Source organism: Branchiostoma belcheri, unplaced genomic scaffold (genome assembly GCF_001625305.1).
Source record: "Branchiostoma belcheri isolate BF01 breed outbred unplaced genomic scaffold, Haploidv18h27 scaffold4, whole genome shotgun sequence".
NCBI classification, from domain to species: domain Eukaryota; kingdom Metazoa; phylum Chordata; class Leptocardii; order Amphioxiformes; family Branchiostomatidae; genus Branchiostoma; species Branchiostoma belcheri.
The window spans coordinates 5,351,708-5,372,651 of NW_017804020.1; the positions used below are offsets into that span (position 1 = coordinate 5,351,708).

The 20,944-nt window shown below is 44.0% G+C and overlaps 3 protein-coding genes across 3 annotated transcripts; 2 read left to right on the top strand and 1 right to left on the bottom strand.

Moving 5' to 3' along the window:
* The first annotated feature begins 351 nt into the window (after positions 1-351).
* LOC109476953 (collagen alpha-2(VI) chain-like) lies at positions 352-3,326 on the top strand. Its single transcript, XM_019777972.1, has 3 exons — positions 352-426; positions 1,653-1,881; positions 2,237-3,326. The coding sequence occupies exons 1-3, from the start codon at positions 352-354 to the stop codon at positions 3,106-3,108; spliced, it is 1,176 nt and encodes a 391-aa protein (XP_019633531.1). The 3' UTR covers positions 3,109-3,326.
* Positions 3,327-4,607: 1,281 nt separating this feature from the next.
* On the top strand, positions 4,608-6,214 carry LOC109477416. Its single transcript, XM_019778677.1, has one exon. The coding sequence runs from the start codon at positions 4,864-4,866 to the stop codon at positions 5,875-5,877; it is 1,014 nt and encodes a 337-aa protein (XP_019634236.1). The 5' UTR covers positions 4,608-4,863; the 3' UTR covers positions 5,878-6,214.
* Positions 6,215-7,445: 1,231 nt separating this feature from the next.
* LOC109477415 (protein O-linked-mannose beta-1,2-N-acetylglucosaminyltransferase 1-like) lies at positions 7,446-19,103 on the bottom strand. The gene is made up of 28 exons (XM_019778675.1): positions 18,986-19,103; positions 18,625-18,682; positions 18,099-18,245; positions 17,708-17,767; positions 17,424-17,535; positions 17,272-17,330; positions 17,105-17,155; positions 16,885-16,969; positions 16,583-16,709; positions 16,257-16,329; positions 14,761-14,944; positions 14,309-14,364; positions 13,971-14,021; positions 13,502-13,586; positions 13,249-13,375; positions 12,954-13,020; positions 12,432-12,536; positions 12,089-12,187; positions 11,138-11,214; positions 10,457-10,550; positions 10,254-10,303; positions 9,983-10,109; positions 9,748-9,811; positions 9,265-9,333; positions 8,700-8,846; positions 8,405-8,563; positions 7,938-8,066; positions 7,446-7,730 (listed from the first exon to the last, which is right to left on the bottom strand). The coding sequence occupies exons 2-28, from the start codon at positions 18,644-18,646 to the stop codon at positions 7,619-7,621; spliced, it is 2,538 nt and encodes an 845-aa protein (XP_019634234.1). The 5' UTR covers positions 18,647-18,682; positions 18,986-19,103; the 3' UTR covers positions 7,446-7,618.
* Between the last annotated feature and the right edge of the window lie 1,841 nt (positions 19,104-20,944).

Consider the following 20,944-nt stretch of genomic DNA (forward strand, 5'->3'; position numbering starts at 1 on the left):
AAATCTGGCATTTGATTAAAGGAAACTCTCAAGGTGGCTGGATGTATTTTTACCTGAGATTTCACAAAAGTTTGACGCAAACGTTTTATATTGCTGCGGCGATGAATAATAGATAAGGCGGTAAGTATTGAGTTAAGTGGGTGGGAAGACAGGAAGGCAATCGGGCGTGCCTGCGTTACTGACCTTTAGTGCGCTCTAATGCCGGGTTAGCGTTTATTCCTCCCCAATCCAGCTTGGGCCATTAAAGGCTTAAAACGGAACCTCGTGTTTGTGCCGTCAGTGGACCTTTCATTTGCCAGAAAAGGTTGGCTTTGACGTCTTCCTCCGCTTTAAGTGTATAAAAGAGCAGAAATGAAGAGGTTCTCAGTTATACACTCGCTCAGGTGGCGCGACAACGTCTTCGGCCTGAAGAGTATGTGCCTTAAGGTAAGACCCGGGTGGGTTTGGGAAGGTCGGGCGTGAAGCGGGTAAGACGGCGGTAAGGTGGGTAAGAAGGCGAGATTAAGAGTCTTCTGCAGTGGTTTAATGATGACATTGCAATTCCCCGGGTTACTACTTGTAGTAGATCTAGTAAAATCAACTCACAGCAAAATCTGCTATAGGACATTTAACAAACGGGCAGCTTGTTTTCTTTTACTAGCCTCACCTAGGAAGTGTGTACATGGTGCTTCCATCAGTTTGGTTATATTGTCAGTCATATAAGCGGCAGGCGTTTCTGCGTATATCCTTGACACGGTACATGCTCAGTAACACCCAAGCATGACGTCTGTGGAGTCCGCAAAGATCGGCTCTAACTAACGCTACTGGTGGATGCAGAGACTGCTTTTCATCTGTTCATTCGTAACTTTGGCCACCAAGGAAAAGACTCCAATGTACGTTGCTGATAGTACAGAATTTCTCTTTATTCCTTTCCTGGTACGGGTACCGCCAGGTCCTTACTGTAAGGGGAGACTCGATGGACGCACGAGGATTTGAATTACGGGGATTCGCGTCCCAAATTAGTTTTTATGGCGTTGCATTGCATAATCAGCTCTTAATTTGATGAACGCAGCAACTGGCTTTGATCAATCCCCATAGCTGCAATGTTCGCCTCTATAGGAACAAATGTCGCCACCAAGATTCGGTTCCGTGATACGCAAGCTGGCCACGCTCGGCGCGAGCCATGTTTTGCCAGGATAGACGTGATGTAGGGACTGAGGACCTTGTGATATCCAAACAAGTGCAACACAGTGCTTTTCAATCAAAGAGAATGAGCAATAACTACAACATTTTATCATTTTACTGATAATATGCCGGATGATACTGATTGACCATGCAACTGCATACCTTTGATGATGTATCCGAAGCCTAGCCTCTACAGTTTGCCGCTCCCAAGAGAACAGTTTGCTCGGGAGCGGCAAACTGTTCTCTCCCCTGGCATGTTATCTCTCTATTTGGCCGATTTCTAATCTTTCCAGCCGCCTCCCGAAGCCTGGTAGAGGCTATCCGAGGCCGACTTCAAATACTTCGAATGCTACTGTAACGATTTTAAGTGATGTCATGATTGAAATGTTGTCCATGGTCCAGCACGTCAAGTCATTGCTAGAGTTTGTCTGCCTTATGTCAATGAGAAAACACTGATTCTAAATGTAGTTGAATGTGTTCCTCTGCAGCCCCTGATGACCGCTCATCTGTGCTGCCTGCTCCTCCTGACTGCCGCCCGCCTGGCCCATGGAGCTGACCCTGGCGCGGCGGCCCCCTGGCCAGACGCGGTGGCCCCGTGGCAACGAGACTTGGCAGCCCCACGGGAACTAGAAACGCTGGCTACCTGGGAACGTGCTGTGTTGGAAGACGTGAGCCTCCTGCTGGAGGCCATGGCTTTGTATGACGCCGAGATTAAAGGTACGAATCAGGGCTACTGTTTGTCAAACGTCCCCTTCAATTCACGCGCTGCCCGTCACTTCGTATTGTATGTATGGCCACTACAACCCCGCCTGATCAATTAAAAACTGCATTCATACATTTATTTGGCTACTTGGGTGAACCATGCATGTACAGATATTCTTGTACCCCATTGGTATGATGGCTGATGTTAATTAGTACCATAATAAGGATTCAAATATGTAGCCGAAAAATGAAGTGTTGGATATAAGAGACTAGGCGACTGTTTTAAAAGTGTCCTTTTGCAAACGCTGTAAGAAACCAGGTTTTTAAGAAGTGAGCACGACTAAAGAACTGCTTTGCCCTTCTGTTCCAGATGCCCTGTATCAGTACGGGAGGCCGCCTGTGTCACAGTCCTCCACAGACACCGACGCCGAGCTTGAACCTCTCCCGGCCGACAGTTTCCTACTCCAGGGTGCCGACAAACGGCAGAGTCCGGGCAAGCGGCAGAGTCCGGGAAAACGGCAGAGTCCGGGAAAACGGCAGAGTCCGGGCAAAAGAGGTGACGGTGGACCAGACCTGCCGATGGGGCTGCGCTTCAACCCACTGTTCTTCACGCCTTACAGCGAGTCCACTACTGACAAGCGACAGAGTCCAGGCAAGCGACAGAGTCCAGGCAAGCGGCAGAGTCCAGGCAAACGCCAGAGTCCGGGCAAGCGCACCTTTTCCTTCCCCGGGACACCTCCACTGGACAGTCACGACGCTGCCGACACGCGCGCAGCCATTCTATCCCTCTTAGGCCTAGCCGAGCAGAAAAGGCAGAGCCCGGGGAAGCGGCAGAGCCCGGGAAAGCGACAGAGCCCGGGGAAGCGGGCAGACTCACTTCGACCCAGCTCCGAGGGACCCTGGCTCCTTTCCCCTGACGGACTGCAGCCGGAAGAGAAGCTCGACGTGCTGCTGCCCTTCATCACTTCCTTGTCACCAGCAGCTGGTGTAGAGGACGGCTCCATGACAGTGGTCGGGACCGAAGACGACAAGAGACAGAGCCCTGGGAAACGCCAGAGTCCCGGGAAACGACAGAGCCCGGGGAAACGACAGAGCCCCGGAAAGCGGCAGAGTCCCGGGAAGAGAGGCGGGGAGCTGGGCACATACACCGCGGCGGAACAGGAGGGACCCGCGCCCGTCGACGGTCAGAAGGACTGGCCGGAGGAACATGTGATCTATGCCAGCCTTCCCGGCGGTTTCTGAGACTATTCAGATCGTCTCTCTGACAATGTCTAACAGCCGTTGGGGCACTGAGAGAAAACTGTATTCTAGAACTAAGGAAACAGGTTTGCACGGAGAAATTCCGAGATGCGAATCACAAAGATGTAAGTTACAGGTACATGTTAACACAGTCAACATGGAATAGTGATTAGCAAAGACAGCAGAACTACTGTACAGTATTCAGGAGCTGCGAATAAAGTCGGTGGTTTGGCCACCAAATGACCATAAAAGTTTTGATCGAGTCAAGTATTCAATTTGTCTTTTCATATACATCAAGAGTGGGAGAGTTAATATCTCTTAAATTCTATTAAACCAAACTTTCCAAGAAAAACGTCAGTGGAATAATAAGTTTAAGAACGCATTATTATCAACGTAGTACAATGTAGGTGGGATAATGGTGGTTAGACATTACGCTAAGAACAATATTTCCAATCATAGTGTGTTCGCACGCACGGTGACGTCTAAGTCGCCATGTTGACCGGCTGAACCTGGAAGAATCAGACCCGTAAACTTGCATGTAAATGATTTCAGATTGACGTATAATTTCATATCAATTCAAATTCAATTTGTATTTGATACAGGCTGCTCCACCCATCCTCACAGATATCCTTGAACCACAGTAATTAAGTCAGGCACCGTAGATAAAATTCTCAACAGCCCTGTCAAGCCTGATAAAAGTCACTTCAAAACAGGTACATGTACTCGTATATGTCACAGGGGAGATTGGAATCCAGGGGGATCCGGAATCCTCCTAGGGGAGATTGGAATTTGTCCTAGGACAAGTGGGAATTCTTACAGGACAATGTCCAATTTTAAAAGGAGAAATTCTGATTGCATCAAAATGCTTGGGAAAATAGACTGAGTTATTTCACACCTAAACTTTCAATCAATTTCAGCATAGGTAAGTGAATATGTAAATCAGACTCGGATATTTGCATATCAGGCCATTGTGAGATAGTGACTCAAAAGCCAGTTTTTTCAGTTTGTTAGTGACTTGGTATATAAGGGATTGTTTCCCCTACCAAGCCAGTCAAAGTGACCGACAGCATACTGAACAAGTGATGGCGGAGGATGAACAGCAGCAGAAAGCAGTATATATATATTGCCTATGCTGAAATAGTTGAAAGTTTAGGTGTGAAATGATTCAATCTATGAATTTTAGTATTTCTTCTACCAAGGGGGTTAAATACAAGATGAATTGGGATCTGAATATCAGGATTCCAATCTTTCCTAGGAGGATTCCAGATTCTCTTAGGGGAGATAGGGATTCCAATCTCCCCTAGGAGGATTCCGGATCCCCCTGGATTCCAATCTCCCCTGTGACATATACACAATGTCCATACTGATTGCATCCAGTCAAGTCAGGTTCAGTTTATATTGAAGACCCAGAAGGTGAGTTGTTGTAAAGTCTTATGGCGCAATACAGGAATGACTGCTGCAGTTTGGTTATTGCATGGAGAACTGTGATGTTATGACCGTTCCTCAGTGCTCTTCCTGTGGCAGACTCTCTGGGCAGGAACCAGGTCGTGCAGGGGGTGTTCAGGACTCAGCATGGCCTTGAAGAGAGACACAGGTGCGGCCTCTCTCCTCTCCTTCAGGGACGGCAGTGTTGGTGCGGAACGCCTGCCGCCTATGGCGAGAAAAGAGTCGTACTGCCGGCCCAACAACTGCCAGCCTTCGTAATTCTTTCAGGCCAGGTGACAGGCTTTCCAAGGTCAGGTCAGCTAGCTTGCGGACATGGCGACAGCAACCTATAACGAAGAGACCACAGACCAAGAAGGCGCCGGTTTTGCACAGACTTACCTGACACCCGGAGCCGGTGTGCTGTATGCTCTGCTGAACACAGTTCTGTCCGCCACCGCGTCACAGTTTATGGCCCTGGGCAGCCAGGCAGGCATACCTGGGCTGCAGCTGATCTTCGTCACCAAACTTGGGGAGACCCTCGCTGTCTTGCTCTTCCTGCCCTTCTTTAGACCAAAACTGACAACTGAAAACGGACGACAAACTCTACTCATGGTGCTGTCGACTATTACTGAGAACGCTGGATCTGTCTTCCAGTTCATGTCCTTCGTCTTCCTTTTCCCTGGGATCGCCTTCGGCATCATAAAGGGATCATTGCCTTTGGCCTCGGTCTGTATTGGATTTTTGTTCATGAAGGAAACTGTGGGCGTCGTGAATTGTTTTGGAATCGTTCTCAACGTAGCCGGTGTTGTAGTAGTCACTTATGGATTAATCACGGAGAACACTTCGTCCACGCAGCGTCTGACGGTGTCCATTCTGATTCCCTTCGCAGCAACTTTCTGCAAAGCTCCAAGTCTGATCATCGCACGGTCGCTTATCGGTGTACAGAAGGTCTCCGTTCTAACCGTTCTCTTCTACGCCAGCCTGCCAGGAGCGGTCGTGCTACTCGGACTGACGTACTTGTTTGAGACCCCGATTTGGGCGATGTCGGCACAGACGGTGGGTTATGTTATCGGGCTGTGTCTGTGTGACTGCGGCGCGCAATTTGCTACAAACCTGTCACTGAAGACGGAAAAGGCGGGGATCACTGCCACCATCAAGACTTTCACCATACCTCTTGCAGTGCTGTTGGACTACATCGTTCTATCAGAGTTGCCCAGTCCGCTTAAGTCTGGCGGTGTTGTACTCATAGTGTTCGGTACCGGTGTAGTGGCGGTGTATACATGGTGGAGACATCGCAAAGAAACTCTTCACAAAAATCTCATGCAGAGCTTGGACTTTGATAAGTAAGTTATCAACGCAAGTGTATAAAACGTGTTATTGTGTTTTTTACTTCTAATAAAAAGCTCTATACTTAACAGAAATATATGTAGAACTTTGTTAACACAACAAAAGTACTGCGACTTTCGTAAGGTTTAAAACTGCCTGTAAATATATTATATATTAAATGATGAGCAAATCATCACTATGGTTATATACCATGGTAGTTTATTAATCATTAACAAAGCCTGTTCTATATAGCCTAATTGCAGATTTATCTACATTCAGTCCAAATTCTTGTCCAAAAATATAAAGATAAACCATGTTCCAATGACTAAGGTGCAACCTTCATTCTTATAACCTCCCATATGCTTGCCTAATATTCCACACTGCTGAAGTATCTAGCAGTTCATGTGCAATAAACTCCATTCATTCATTTATACATACATGTAACGTTACATCATATATACTCAGGCCAAGAGGCCCACTCTGGCTTTTGACATAATAATAGAAAATGAACCCCCAACCTGCAAACCCTCTTCATCTATAAACTCATTGATTGCTAATGCATTTCTGAAAAAAACAAGTTATAGAACTCTCTTATAAAGGCTCTTGCTCAGGATTTCTGTTATATACCAGTTTACAAAGGGAAATTATTTACACACTGATCAGGGGATACAAATTTCTTTTGGAGCCCACTATTTATGCAGGTCCTCTTTTTAATTCTCTTTTGTCCTTTCCAAACCAAAGCGACAAAATGAAATAAATAAAATACTTTCAAAACTCTTGCCATCCACCAGGAGTGCTGTCATATCACGGCAAGAGGTTGTTCCTTTGTAACCCACCTTTAGGTGTATAATCAGTCAGTACATTGCACAAACAACTCCTAAGTGCATAGCTCTAAATAAGGATACTTCCATATCACCTATGTAGCAGCAAAGTTGGGGTCTGCAAAACTGAACAGCTAACACTACTGTACTGTACTGTACTGTCCAGAGAAAATTACACTTTTCCCTTGGATGATTTTCATTTGAAAAAGCTATGAGCTGCCTAAACTTGAGTAATGCACAAGCATTATCAACATCATTACTTAGCAGAGACAAAATCAATAAACTTCTTACTCATGATAAAACAGCTGCAGTTCTTACATGCACATCTCCAGTGGCAGTCTTTTCCTGTGGGAAGGCAGCTTTTCTGCCTAAATTCATTTTAAAAAGTGGTGCTGTATCAACATAGGTAACGGACATGTGTTGTAACTGATTGTTTTGTATAAACTTGTTGATTGAACGACATCAAAGTTGGAGAAGCGGACAGTAGTGAGTATTACTGTAACAGAAGATACTGTAACAAGCTTTACATGTTGCATAGATTTCTGGACTACAGTGCCCATTCAGTTAATTTTTACATCTTTCACAAGCTTTTCTATTGCACTTGGGAGTCTTCTTATCAGGGCAACAGGTGATACCTGTTTTACCCGAGCTATAAAAAATAAAGCCATCAAAAACATACTTCTCTTCATCTTCATCTTCTCTGTCATATACTGTCCCTTCTGTCATATACTGCCCCTTCTGTCAAATACTGTCAAAGTCCCTGCTGTCATATACTGTCCCTGCTATCCTATACTATCCCTGCTGTCCTATACTATCCCTGCTGTGCTATACTGTCCCTGCTGTGCTATACTGTCCCTGCTGTCCTATACTGTCCCTGCTGTCCTATACTGTCCTTGCTGTGCTATACTCCCCCCTGCAATGCTACATTGTTGTACACTGCCCTATGCTGTTGCCCCTGTGTCAGTCATGACAGCTGTCAGGTCATTAGGCTTCAGAACATTGTAGGGAGACTCAGACCCAACCAGTAGATACTGATTTCCATCATATGTGAACCTGGGAAAACAAGCAAACAACAAGATTTAGTGTCTGACCCTGGCTACACATACAAGTATTTACTGAAAAACACTCTATTCCTGAAAAACAGTCTATTTCTTAGTGCTGTTGTTTTCTTGTTTCGATAGGACATTTTTAAGTTGTCTGTTTACCTGACCAGTTTTGGAAATTTTTTGAAGTTTATTATCAATAAGTATCCATGCATACCTAAGCATGTTCTTGTGTAGCCCTCGTAGGTCATCATCCATTCTGAACAAGCCAAAGCAGCTGCACAGTTTCTGTAGAACTCTTCTGTCTGTTGGATTTTCTTGTTTGAAGTAGACAGTAAAGACCTTCCTGTGTGGTGAAGTAAAAATATACAGAGATTTTAAAAATCCGTATAGATATTCTTAAGTTACAAAAGACTGAGATTTGAACACTTGAAGGGATTTTACTGAAAGCATGTCAAAGCCAACGCACATAGCAACACTAAAGTGATGGTAACAACCCTGAATCAAAAGATTTACTTGCTTGCTGATCTTGTGTGTTGACGTCAGTGTTGACCAGACTTAGATGGGAGGAAATTGTATTTTGGGCTGTATCACCCGCTGAGGTAACCTTACCCTTTAAGCTTCCCTTTCTCATGTAACTCATGTTCTCTGTAGTAATACCCTTTCTATGGTGGTCTTACGTACCCTTTCTCAGATGGCCCACTGAAATGTTCCTGTTGTATAAGGCATGTGGAGAATTGGGAGGACTGGACAGGTGTGCTGGAGCTGATGAGATGTTTCACCTCCTCCTCATATGCATCTTTGTTCATCTTCTGTACATCAGATACATCTTGCTGGGGCTCGCTAGTCAAACATACAGACTGTGTTAACTATAAAACACACAGTTTTTTTTAATTCTAAATTTCAGGAACAGAAATCGCATGTTGCGCTTACATGTTTGTCTGAACACATATATGTTTGTTTGTTTGTTTGTTTGTACCTGTTTGACCTGCGCCCAGGGAAGTATTTTTGTCTGAACTTGTCGTCCTCAAACAGACCTTCCTTCACGATGTACTCCACACGTGACACATCTGGTACAACAACCTCCTTGCCTTTCAGGTCCCCACCAAACCAGCCATGCCAGGGACTGCAGTTGAATAGAACATGGTTATTGTGGGTAGGATAACTTCCCACCCCTTCAGGTCCAACAAAACCAGCAATGCCATGGATTGCAGTTGAAAAGAACTTCAGTAGGCAAATATAGGTTTTCAACTCTACATGCTGAGAGAGTTTTAGGAGCTGTAGTCAACACCAAGAAGATATCCCTTCTTTGTGTGCTTATGAGGTATCTGATTGATCTATGTTTACTGAAAGGCCATCATCAATCAGACCAACAGTTCAAAACATTACTGCACAGATTCCAGAAAGAGAACAGGTATCAAATTAACTATCACAGAGGTTTAGCTGTAAGACTAATGTTATCTATTAATAGGATAAAGAGCAGTGTATGTAGGTTGTTTGCTTGTTTCAATACTATAGGCTGTTTGTCAGTAGTCCATACTCACAAGACCATACAGCAGGCTCCTTCCTTCCCTCTGACCTCTGACTCCCACACTGATCTCCGCACAACCCATCTAAAATAGGAGTAACTTCAGCTGTTAGATGTTTTGTTACATGCACAGCTACATATGCAGCCAACTAAGGGTCAGCTGTCACCCAATGTCACAGTTGCAAATATAACTTAAACAGTAGTAGTACTTGTTTCTTTGTGCCCAGAACTATACAACATTCTTGCAGCTGAACTCCAGCAGCTAGATGCTTCTGCTAACACACAACAATGTTTACCCATGTCCTGTAGTTGACATCAGATATGGAATAAGCAGTAGCAGAACTCACTTATCACACAGTGCAATGCTTCATTGACGAAAGTACTTGCCAGCTCTGGAGGTGTGACACATTCTAAACATCATGAACATTTTGGGAGGAGCATCAATACACAGGAATACATTGAGTTGTTTGGAAATACAAATGTAATTAACAATGCTCACCCAGTTGCTGGGAAATCTTCAGTTCTGTAGAGAAGGCTGGCATCTTGGGAAAGCCCTTCAAAACCTGCACAGAATCAGAATAATGTCAACATTGGCTAGAATGCAAAAAAAACATTCACAGCAGGTATCATCCTTCCAAAGATTGGATATACTGCCTCTATATTAAAGTAATCTACCTGTAATAAACCATTAACCCTTTGTGCTGAGTTTAAGGGTATAGACAGTATCAGCTCACCGTTGTGGTTCCAGGCAGACACACTGAAGATGGAGTCATCTTGATCCAGCAGGGATAAAGTCTGGGCAAAATAGCGCAGGAACCCTGGCCTTGCCCTGAAGCCTTCGTCCATAAATATTGCATACTTCTAAACGATATTAAGACAAAGAATTGGAGAAATAAATGGACTGAATTAATTATATACAAGACAGTAAGACAAAAATGCCACAGTTGGTTTGGTGTTGTCTGGAATTGTGCACAGTTTAGTTGACAAAACTGAAGAAAGACTAACCGAATCTTTGAAGGTCTGAAAGACTCGAGTCATGGCATGATGCATCTGGTCTGAAACAAACAAAGAAATCATTAGTGGGCATGATGGCTGCACACTTGAACTGTGAGCACAAAGACACACAAACACACACAAACACACGCACTTACACATACACACACATTTGCACACAATTGTTGGTTGGCTGATGGCTCTGCCATACTTACAGACATATTTGGTAGTTGGCTGAAGACTCTGCCATTGGAAGCTATAGAGATCTGTCAGTTTCTGGGGTTCATCAAAGGAACCATCGCTCATGACCTGCGGATGGGATGACACAGTGAGGATGATTATGATGCAGATGTGTAGTGGGCCTGTGGGGTGCAGATGTGTAGTGGGCCTGAAGAGTGCAGATGTGTAGTGGGCCTGTGGAGTGCAAATGTGTAGTGGGCCTGTGGGGTGCAGATGTGTAGTGGGTCTACGGGGTGCAGATGTGTAGTGGGCCTGTGGAGTGTAGATATGTAGTGGGCCTGTGGGGTGTAGATGTGTAGTGGGCCTGTGGGGTAAAGATGTGTAGCAGACCTGCATCATACAGATGTGTAGCATTTATGTGTATTTTACTTGCTTCAGTAACAGAGCCAGTCATCAAAGTTGGGCAGCAAAAAGAGAAACGACACACTGGGGGGATACAAAGGCTAGGCTATCCTACTGAGTGTTCAGTGGGGATTTAAAAGTCTGATGATACACAATGTCCAATCAGAATGGAAGCATGGTTGAATATCTCTGTTAGAATAGATAACCTATAGAATTTCTAAACACATTATGTGCATGTAGTTCCTGACTGTAGCCTGGTATCCAGCCTTGTTAGCTGATACCAGGCTAGTTCCACCGAACTGTGTGTGTGTTACCTGGACCATTCTGGGGTTAATGCCGGGCTGCAGTCGGAGAGACTCCAGAGTCTGCTGCACCAGGTTCAGAGCTGTCCCTGTGGGACACACAACAGGGGAACGTCAATGGTGTGGCTGTTGTGTAACATTCATGGTAACACCAGTCCTCCACAAGCAGCGAATGCTACTTTCTCTGACAGGTGTGATATGAAATGTCAATTACACACAGCATTGTGCTTCATACGGTCTCAAAGAAATAAGATCCTCAACACTGAAGAACAAATTGTTTCATCTGTGATTCCAGTTTTGTTTCTTACTGGTGTATGTCATACTCCCACTTCGAGTTTGAGCCAGTCCTACTGATAATCCGTGATATTCCGTTGGTGCCCTTTGTTTGCTTGATAATATCACACAAGGCTGGACCAATCAGCCCTTGATCATGGGTCAGCCATCAGCCCACACATTCATCCCCAGACTGGACCCTGGTGGCTGCAGGTCTGCTCCTAACACTAAGGACTTCTCATCAATTCTCATTGTCTCTGCTCTACTTCACACAACAAAAACCAGACAGGAGGTCAGAGAATTCCTGTTCACGTTAACTAAAATGCTTCAACATGGCCAGAATTCTAATGTGTGTATTAAGAGGCCTCTGGGAATGGTATGATGCTAGCAGCATCCTGATCTCCACTTTGCTGTGATCTGTGGGTGACTGACCCAAATGCCCTACAAAAGCAGACCTACATGTACAGTATAGGCAACCTCTGAAAGAATTTAATTCTTACAAAATTAACAAATTGCTTTACAAATAGCATCTCTATCAGGTTATCCATACTCAGTCTGTTGTTTCTATCCACAGATTTGTTTTCAGGTTTCTTCCAAAAGCCGCACTTTATCCCAATGGGGACTTTTCAACATTTGTGAGGGGGGTCAGCAATATTTCTCTTTACTGACTAAAGGGAAGGAGACACCTACTTGCAATGACGACGATAGGTGTGGAGAACACAGCATTCTCCTTCAAGTCCTGCTGGTCACCTAATGGTGCTGGGGACAATGACTCCTTCTGATTCTCCTCTGCATGGAAGAAAGTAAGTGAGATGAGATGAGATATACTTAATATACAATAATCTTAACAAGTCTGTTCCTTTTCCTCACAATGTTCTCAAAGCTCAGAGAAGCTTGGGAATATATTAATAAAAAGGAAGTCAAAGTTGAATATAACACTGTTATAATAATAAAATACTTTTCATACAATTGATGAAACTCAGCCATCCAGTGCACCAGGAGATGTCCCTTGCCTGTCTTGTGTCACACCTACCTGCGCAGAAGTCTCCATAGTCTCCACCCTGGCCGTATGTATCACAGAAAGCCTTCCTCTTGCTGTTTGTGGGGTGGTTGGTATCGTCCTGCTTCTCACCAATCACTGCACAGAAAATGAACAGCTGATCAGATCCCCCTCTAATCACTCAGATGTTCACATTGTCACCTATCTCCCATAGAACCCTCAATGCACATTGTCAATAACCTTTGGCCAAACTTGTTGATTGCCAGAACATTTCTCAAGTTCAAAATCTACAGAAACCGCATAGGCATGTTCTATAAATGCATGTACATGACAGAAGCTAGTACAAAAATACACAATGGCATAATATAACAGTCAGACCTGCTAAGCCAACCACCTGTCATAGCTAACCACATGCCTGTCTGGGCCTCAGCTCAGCACTGAGTTTTCCTCAGTCCCTTGAGTGGGTTTTGCGACCAGGCCTTAGGTTTGACTGTATTTATTTACCTTTTGACCACAGAATGTCATGAACTACAGATCCTCCCAACATTTACTCACATTTCTGGGTCAAACATGCCTTGATCTCCACAGCACCACCAAAGTTGCCGGCCCCGCCTTTCTCATGCTGCAAAGAAAACAGGACTTGACTTAAATGTTCTACAGAGACCTTCAGAAGAGGAAATCAACTACTATGCACTTAGCAATTCATCCAAGAATTCTCTACAATTCTATTCACAGCACATATCTAGTAAACTTATATGAAGGACTTTCTGGTCCACAAATCTGACTGGATGATGAATGGCATCAACAATTTGCTCTGTCTTTTAAGTTGTTCAAAACAGCATGAACCAACCTTTTCATATGGAGAAACTCCCACAATGCCCTTCTGCCCGATGAAGACCCAGCTGTCTCGGTACCCTAGGTCCTTGACCTTTGAACTCCCCATGTCGGTGAGAAGGCTTCGAGCATAGGACGACAATCTGAAAAAGGAAGAAAAATCTTTAGCTTAGTACAACCATGTAGCAAATGTGAGTTGTCATAAGTTGCCACCAGAAAAAATGAGCTTCCCTGCGTGATGCAAGTTGCTACAGTATAAATGAGCTTACTTGCGAGAGGCCTCATCATAAGTTGCTATCATCACCAGGCTGGTCTCGTCTAGTTTCCATACAAGGTCCTCCAGCTCAGAACTCCCTACAAACAGGAGACAACAGAGATGGGATAATATATTACTGGTACATACAGTAGTGTGATGGGCTATTTCAGACATTGGATATATGGACACTGTAATACTGTCTGTCACTCTCTGAGCTACTAGACTTTATGCCTCAAAGACTGTTCCATCATTACAGTTATAAACCTGTGAAAGACACAAGCCTCGTAATGTATAAAAAAACATAGATTGATGTATGGCCAAATAGAGTAGAACTCCTGGAACATTGAACAAAAAGAAATCTGGTTACCATAATGATTATGATACCACAATAAAACTTAATTGTTAAATCTGTAAGACACAAGGACACATAATAAAACAAAAACAGGCATGAGAAGCATGCACACAGGTGGTTTAAAACTCACCTTTCTCATAGGTGTCAATGTTTTTAGACTGAGTGACCTGGAATGTCCTACCTGCATGGAAAACAGAATGACCAGTGATCACTGCATGCAGTATTCTGTTTGACTTTGATGATGGAAAAATTTCACATGTCAGATTTCAGAAGTGGCCCAGACAGTTGAATGCCCATCTGTGTAAGTTGTACAGTATTCACAGACTTCAACTCCCGTTTTAATTTGGGAGGTTACAGATTTGATGAGAATTGTGAATTAATGTTAAGGCCACAGTGGAATAAAGCAACTTTGTGACAGAGGTTGAACAGGAACCACATTGACAAGGGTACAACAGACTTAACACTCACTGTCCACCACAACCACGTTCAGTCCTCGCCAGCCGATCATCCCTCCCCTGATCACACTGCAGGAGATACAAGCAGTTACAAACACACCTGAGATATGAGCAGTTACAAACACACCTCAGATACGAGCAGTTACAAACACACCTCTGACTCTCACCCTGAGGTCTGCTTCCCTCCCCTGATAACATTGCAGGATCAAACAGGATCACTATAAACATGATTAATTTGATATCAGTCTCAAAGTTATGGTCATAGGTCAATATGTGGCCACAAATCTACATTTAATGGCTGCAAGACAAAATTACCGGTAGCATGGTCATTGACACACCCTGATGCTGAGGTCAGAAGACTGTCTAGGGAATGTAAGATGATGGCATTGTCTGTTGGCAAATTTTGTTTAAGGGATTTCTATTACAAGTGACAACAAAACTGCCAAATAAAACTTAGAGACATACTATTGTCCATTGACACATATCTCAGGCCAATGATTCTTGGTTTTGTCCCCAGCAAACACATAGACGGGAGAGCCTGCATCACAGTGGGTGGAGTACATCGCACAGCTGTTCTCACCAGCGCCCCCCGACTGCTGCTCTTGAACTGCAGCTCCGGCACCCTTCGGCTGCTGCTCCTGAACTGCAGCTACAAAACACAGAAGCAGCCCACCCTCTTATATCAGACTCATCTTCCATCACCAGGACATCTATATTTTGTGGGCACTATGAGCATAGATTTTAGTTTTGATGCAGTTGACTTCGAGTGTGCTGTGGCAGCTCCATGGACATGCAGACACCTGAAGTTAATTTTGAATGGGGAAGTTTGTTAATGACCTTTCTCCCGTACCTCAATTATTCATGTTCATTATCTCCTAGCACAAGTATTCCCTATTATCATTATAGTTGCCTTTTCACTATGTGTCATGATTGCTGTTATTTGCTAAATCAGGTTTGTCAAGCTTTTTAGTTGTTATTCAACGAAGACTAAATGTATGCATATTGATTTCTTCATCCTTTCTCAAACCTATAGTGAAAAAGCAGAAAATAAGACAGTCACAACATAGGAGTATACTGTGGTTTATTCTGTACAAAACTAAATACTGGACATATTTTCTTATCTGACTGTGTTACTAGGATCCAACCTGACAAAGGTTGATGCGGTGATCAATTTTTGCATGGATGAGAAGAAAATAATTTCATTCTTGCAATAAAATAATCTTTCCTAACTTAACTAATGTCTAAGGTCTCATGTAACACATCTCTTCTGTTATATAGCTATTTATCAGTAAGGATACGGCATCCCATCCCAATAAAACCTTAAGACCTTAATCTTTGTTGAGCTATAAAATCAGTCTTGGAATGTTTTTTAGTAAAATCATGACATCACAAACAATATTAGGCATAAATCTTTTTTGATAAAAGTTGCTAAAAATTGCACATAACAGCCTAGGCATTGAAATAGGTACTTTCCCACCAGTTCTGCATCATAGAGTCTGACGTAAAGATTCCTAAATCAAGGAGCTGGAATTATGTCTGATGTCTAATATCTGATTTTTATAGATTTTTATAGATTATAATTTTTTTGAGACCAAAATTGTCCTCAACACATAAAGAAACTGAAACAAAACTGTCTTTAACTTATAGCGAAATGGAAAACTGATTATTGCTATATTGCCATGAAGTTAACCATAGCTTGTGCATGCAGTGGAAGACTCTACTGTTTCTGGCATTTGTTCATGTCTGGCATGGACACCTAATGTATCACGATTATCAGGCACTTATGTATTCCTGGCATGGATACCTAATGCATCATGATAAGCAGGCACTTGTTGGACAGTCTTGTTGGACACACACTTCTATCAACATGTCTCAACCAGTAAGAACCTTGAGAAACCTCCCTACTGTTCACCTTATCCCTGCCAGGGCATTGCTGGCTACATGTAGTTAGAACTCCTTACTTGGCAGGGGTGCACAGCCCTGGATCTCAGCCTGCTGCGGCCACTCGTCCTGCTTGTCCACGTGGTGCTGCACCTGGGGAAGAGAGAGGCTATTTACTACCTGACAGGTGTGCAAAACAAATGTCTAACACGTGCACTTCCAGCAAAGATGAAACAGGTGGGCAAACACCTGACAGGCGCAAACATGTATCAGGTGTGAAACACCTGTCTGACAGGTGGAGAGATGAATCAGGAACACCTGTCTGACAGGTGTAGAGATGAATCAGGTGTGCAAACACCTGTCTGACAGGTGCAGAGTTGAATCAGGTGTGTGAAGGCCGACCCACCTCCTCCTTGGGCGGGGGTCCATGGCTGCCCTTGTACCCCAGGAACACCCAGCTGTCCCGGAACTTCAGGGTCTTGATGTGTTGACTTCCCAGCGCTGAGAGCAGGTCCCTGGACTCATCTGTCAACCTGAGAGAACACAAGAGAATAACTGTACACAAACTTGCCTATGACACAGGGAAAAAAACCCTTCTAATATTATTTTACATTTATAAGATGCTGAGTGAACCAGCTCAGAGTTGAAGTTCTTACTACTTATCACACACAGTAACTGTAAATCAAATACATAACAGTTTTTACTTACTTGTAGGCAGCATCATCATAGGAAGCAACCAGGACCAGCTGGCCATCCTTCCTGTTCTGCAGAAACTTGATGAGCTCAGCATCATCTGTGGGCCATACATGTCACACAACACAAAACTTCATCAGCACCGGTCTGTAGTAAAAAAATCAGCATGAGCCAAACATACTTAACACCTCATAAAGACTACCAAGAGCAGCTATAATAGCACAAACTGTCTCACCATGATCGTATAAGTCAAATGTGTCCACTTGATACACCTCTTTGGACTGGCCTGCACATGATAGAAAAAAGACAGACTGAATTTTTTGAAAGTCTTCATTTTATGCCATTTGTACAGATAAAAATGAAACTTCCAAATCACTGTACTTTGCTGTGATGATAACTTACCATCGATGACTACGATGTTCATGCCCCTTCCTGCATTGTGTGTGTCGTCACTCATTATACTGGTGAAAACAAGGGAAAATCATAATAAACACAAGTAAAGCAGTAAAGGATTCAGCAAAAAAACTGCCAATGGGGAAACATGTTTTACTTACTCCTTCCCATCAAAACAGATCCTGGGTCCAACTCTCTGGGCCTGTCCACTGCGGATGACAAAGGCAAACTGGTCCTTGCTACAGGGGGGCTGGATCCCACATGGAGGGGGGTCTACAGCAACACAAGTACAAACATTACCCACTGATACAGGGGGTGGATCTCACATGAAGGAGGATCTACTGGGAAACAAGTACGGTCAACATGACCCATGGTTACAGGGGACTGAATCATACATGGAGGGGTTCTACAGGACCGATGGGTAATAGGTGATAACTACACTTACCAGGGGGGATGTCCACTTGTGGCTTCACCTGTTCCTTCTTCTCTTCAACATCCACAATAACTGCTCAGATAAAAACAGGAAAATAAAAGTTAATAATACCTGTAGCTGCACAAACTGGTGCTTGTGGAAACTTTTGTTTCAAAACATTTATAATTTGAACACCAGAGAAGTTCCAACAATCTGTTTTCAGATGCGTGGACTGATACAGGACCACATGTACATGCTGTGTTGGACACTGGCCTTATACTTTTTTTATCATAGAATTGTGTAAATTTAGATAATAGAAAACTGCCAAAATTTGTCCACTGTACCATACCTATACATCCAGTTTAATAAAGCATGACATGTCTGCTCTTGTTCTCATCAGGAAGAGTTGTAGAAGTAAACCAACCTGGCTGTGGGCCTTCTTCTGTCTCCTCCTGCTCCATATTCTTCACCTCATGTTGTGTGGCTTTGTCTAGACTGTCCATGTAAAACTTTGCTCCATGGTAAACTACTACTGCCACCACTAACAGCAACAGTATAGCCCTCACTATGCCTGGGGTAAACATACACGAAGAAGACATCTAATACTAGGCCCTGGTGATAGACAACTATAATTAAGCTAATTAGAGATACATGTATCATTAAATTTATGAAGTGACATATAATTTGGAAATCGGCAAAACATTGTAATGAAATATGGCTGGCTCCCAGAAGTTGTAATTTGCATGTTATGATGGCAGATGGTATTTATTTATAACGAATGCTTATACAGTTTTGAACTTTTGATGAGGCACAGGGTCCTGGAAAGTATTAAAGCACACTGCAATTTAGGGAGCGTTACAAACTTCAATGAAATTAGCTATTACAAGTTTTTATACTTAATAAGTACTGGACCATGCCTTAATTGACACCCAAATAGAAGTGAAGATTACCTGATCTACGCCTGCCCCACATGACGGTGGATCTGCAACTACATCAGACTGAGTCAACCTGAAACAGCAGAAGTCTGTCAACACTAGAAGATCAAATCTGGAAGGCTGGGTTAGTTAAGGCTCCCAGGGTTCTCCCCTGGTAGTGTGGGCATGTCAGGGAATACAGGCTACACGTACACAACATGGAACAGTGCGCCAAAACACTATCATAAAACCAGACAACTTTATTCGGATGCCACCTGGACAACCAGAAGTTACCGGACAAGTTTGGCAGTAGGGAAATATGGCCTGTCGGACAAGCACGATGCAGTTTTCTCTCCAAATTTAGTTATGAGACCCTTTCTGAACAAAGTTACGTTACCTTCCACGTCGTGGTTTGATGAGAACCTGTTCTGGCGAGGTTTGGTCAGAGTTGGGCTGTTTCAAGGCTGCAAGCAGCCGCCATAGTTCACACACCTGCACGGGCTGTCTGGCGTAAATAAATATATGCCTGACAAAACACCGAGCAAACAGATCATCGATCACTCACTATCCGGGTCGAAAGAGAAAACTTCCTTACCACGAATTATGTGGAATGGTACAAGAAGAATTTGTACTGGTGTTATTAACAGTTACTGATTTAATTGCCGAAATCTACTGATCGTGATTATCAGGCAGCAGATCAGGTCATCGTGAACAGCTTGAAAAGTCAAACCAGCAGGTACAAGTAAATCCTGATCCGGCCGCTAGGGGGCGTGATTAGTCCGGCTATCATCTCGTCACGCTCCGCCACGCATGGTTGGGAGAAACGTGATCCTCCCCGGGCCGCGGCCACGTGACCCATGTCGCTGTGCCCAAGGTGACGGGACGCCTTGTTACCCCGGGTTGCCGGGTACTTCAGGTATGGGTGCCGGGGACTTCAGGTGTCGGTGACGGGTTCTTATTAAGGTGTGGGGAGGACACAGTGGGGACGGAGGAAAAACTTGGTAAGGCTTCCAACAAACAGCACCTTGTCGTACAAAACATGATCTTTAATATCCCATAGGAAGTTTAACTCCTTAGCAAGTATCTTAAACGGTGGCGACGTCATGTGTAACCGCATTGATTTCATGGTTGACATAACATACAATGTCATTAACAGTAGCACTACCTGCCACCGTGCCTGTGGTATTTGCGCCAAATCTCGTTAATGATGGGAACAGATATTGTGACAGGAACTGACAGCGGAGAGTAAAGAGGTGTGGCGAACGGTGTATACCTGATGCAACGAAAGAGCGAAACATCATTTGCGCGAACGTTTATTATGTATACACGTGTCAGTTCAGGACCATAGTCTGAGTTTGTACTGTATTTTTGTCCTAACCGGCACCATCTCTTTGATACCATTCAGATATGGCATTTTTCATATGTAACACAGTAAGAATTTTTGAGCCGGGTGCTATGCTGAAATCACCTCCCCTATGACAGAACACTTCAAGACGCCTTGTATCAATGTAGCCTGAATGGAGAGGTTTTTGTTCAGTCGAACCACAACAAATCAGAAACGCATCAGTAACGTTAACTACTGCTGCTCGCATTCCGCGGTCTCCTGACACGCTAACCACGCTGGGGGTGGACTGCATGTTTATTGTTTGTCTATTTGTTCGTTTGTTATTTCTGGGATCCTCAAGAATATAAAAAACTCGAGCAGACTTTCCATGTGGGACAGAGAGCCGATCGACCTACAGTCGTGGGGGTCTGGAAGAAACAGTATCCGTCCGCAGCACAAAGCCATGCCGCAGCGGGCTTGAATGGATTGTTTTGACTGTAGAGTAAACACACCTGGGCAAGCTACAGGCCAATATGGAACTTAAGGTTCCTCGCGCCACAGAAAACCAAAGGGCGCATTACGCCAAGTTTAGGAAGCGGTTGGGATCCTCATAGTGGTCTACGTGTGAAAGGTATAGCCTATGAGAATACGTGATGACCCTTGATTAGATTTAAGTCTGACGACCTGTGGTTGTTGTAAGAAGGCCCACCTGGTCATGGTTGCCAAGGTGCGGCGGCGGGATTTTTCCTAGCTAGTTCTCGGGATTTCTAAGGTATACAGACCAAAGCAGTCTCTACCTGACCTCTTGGTGGACGAGGAAAATTGTTGAATTGGCCAAGTAGGGCTGAATAACTTAAGAAGGCTTGGCTGGTCATTTAACGTTATAGATTTGTCTGCCAAAGTTGCAAATTGTAATGCTACGGCAGGCTGACTCCTATGCATAGTTTTACTATTTCCCAAACAACCCACGGAGTAAGCACACGAAAAGTTACAGCAGAGCGCCTATTGGTGCTGTGTGACATACCGGAAGCT

What these genes read in the sequence shown, in the direction of transcription:
- LOC109477416 (XM_019778677.1), top strand. Translation starts at nt 4,864, where the DNA reads ATGGCGACAGCAACCTATAACGAAGAGACCACAGACCAAGAAGGCGCC.
- LOC109476953 (XM_019777972.1), top strand. Translation starts at nt 352, where the DNA reads ATGAAGAGGTTCTCAGTTATACACTCGCTCAGGTGGCGCGACAACGTC. An exon ending in TGAAGAGTATGTGCCTTAAG is followed by an intron (nt 427 to 1,652) that starts GTAAGACCCGGG and finishes GTTCCTCTGCAG; the next exon opens with CCCCTGATGACCGCTCATCT. An exon ending in GTATGACGCCGAGATTAAAG is followed by an intron (nt 1,882 to 2,236) that starts GTACGAATCAGG and finishes CTTCTGTTCCAG; the next exon opens with ATGCCCTGTATCAGTACGGG.
- LOC109477415 (XM_019778675.1), bottom strand. Translation starts at nt 18,646, where the DNA reads ATGTGGGGCAGGCGTAGATCAG. An exon ending in GAAGATTTCCCAGCAACTGG is followed by an intron (nt 9,334 to 9,747) that starts GTGAGCATTGTT and finishes CTCCTATTTTAG; the next exon opens with ATGGGTTGTGCGGAGATCAG. An exon ending in GGAGCCTGCTGTATGGTCTT is followed by an intron (nt 8,847 to 9,264) that starts GTGAGTATGGAC and finishes ATTCAACTGCAG; the next exon opens with TCCCTGGCATGGCTGGTTTG.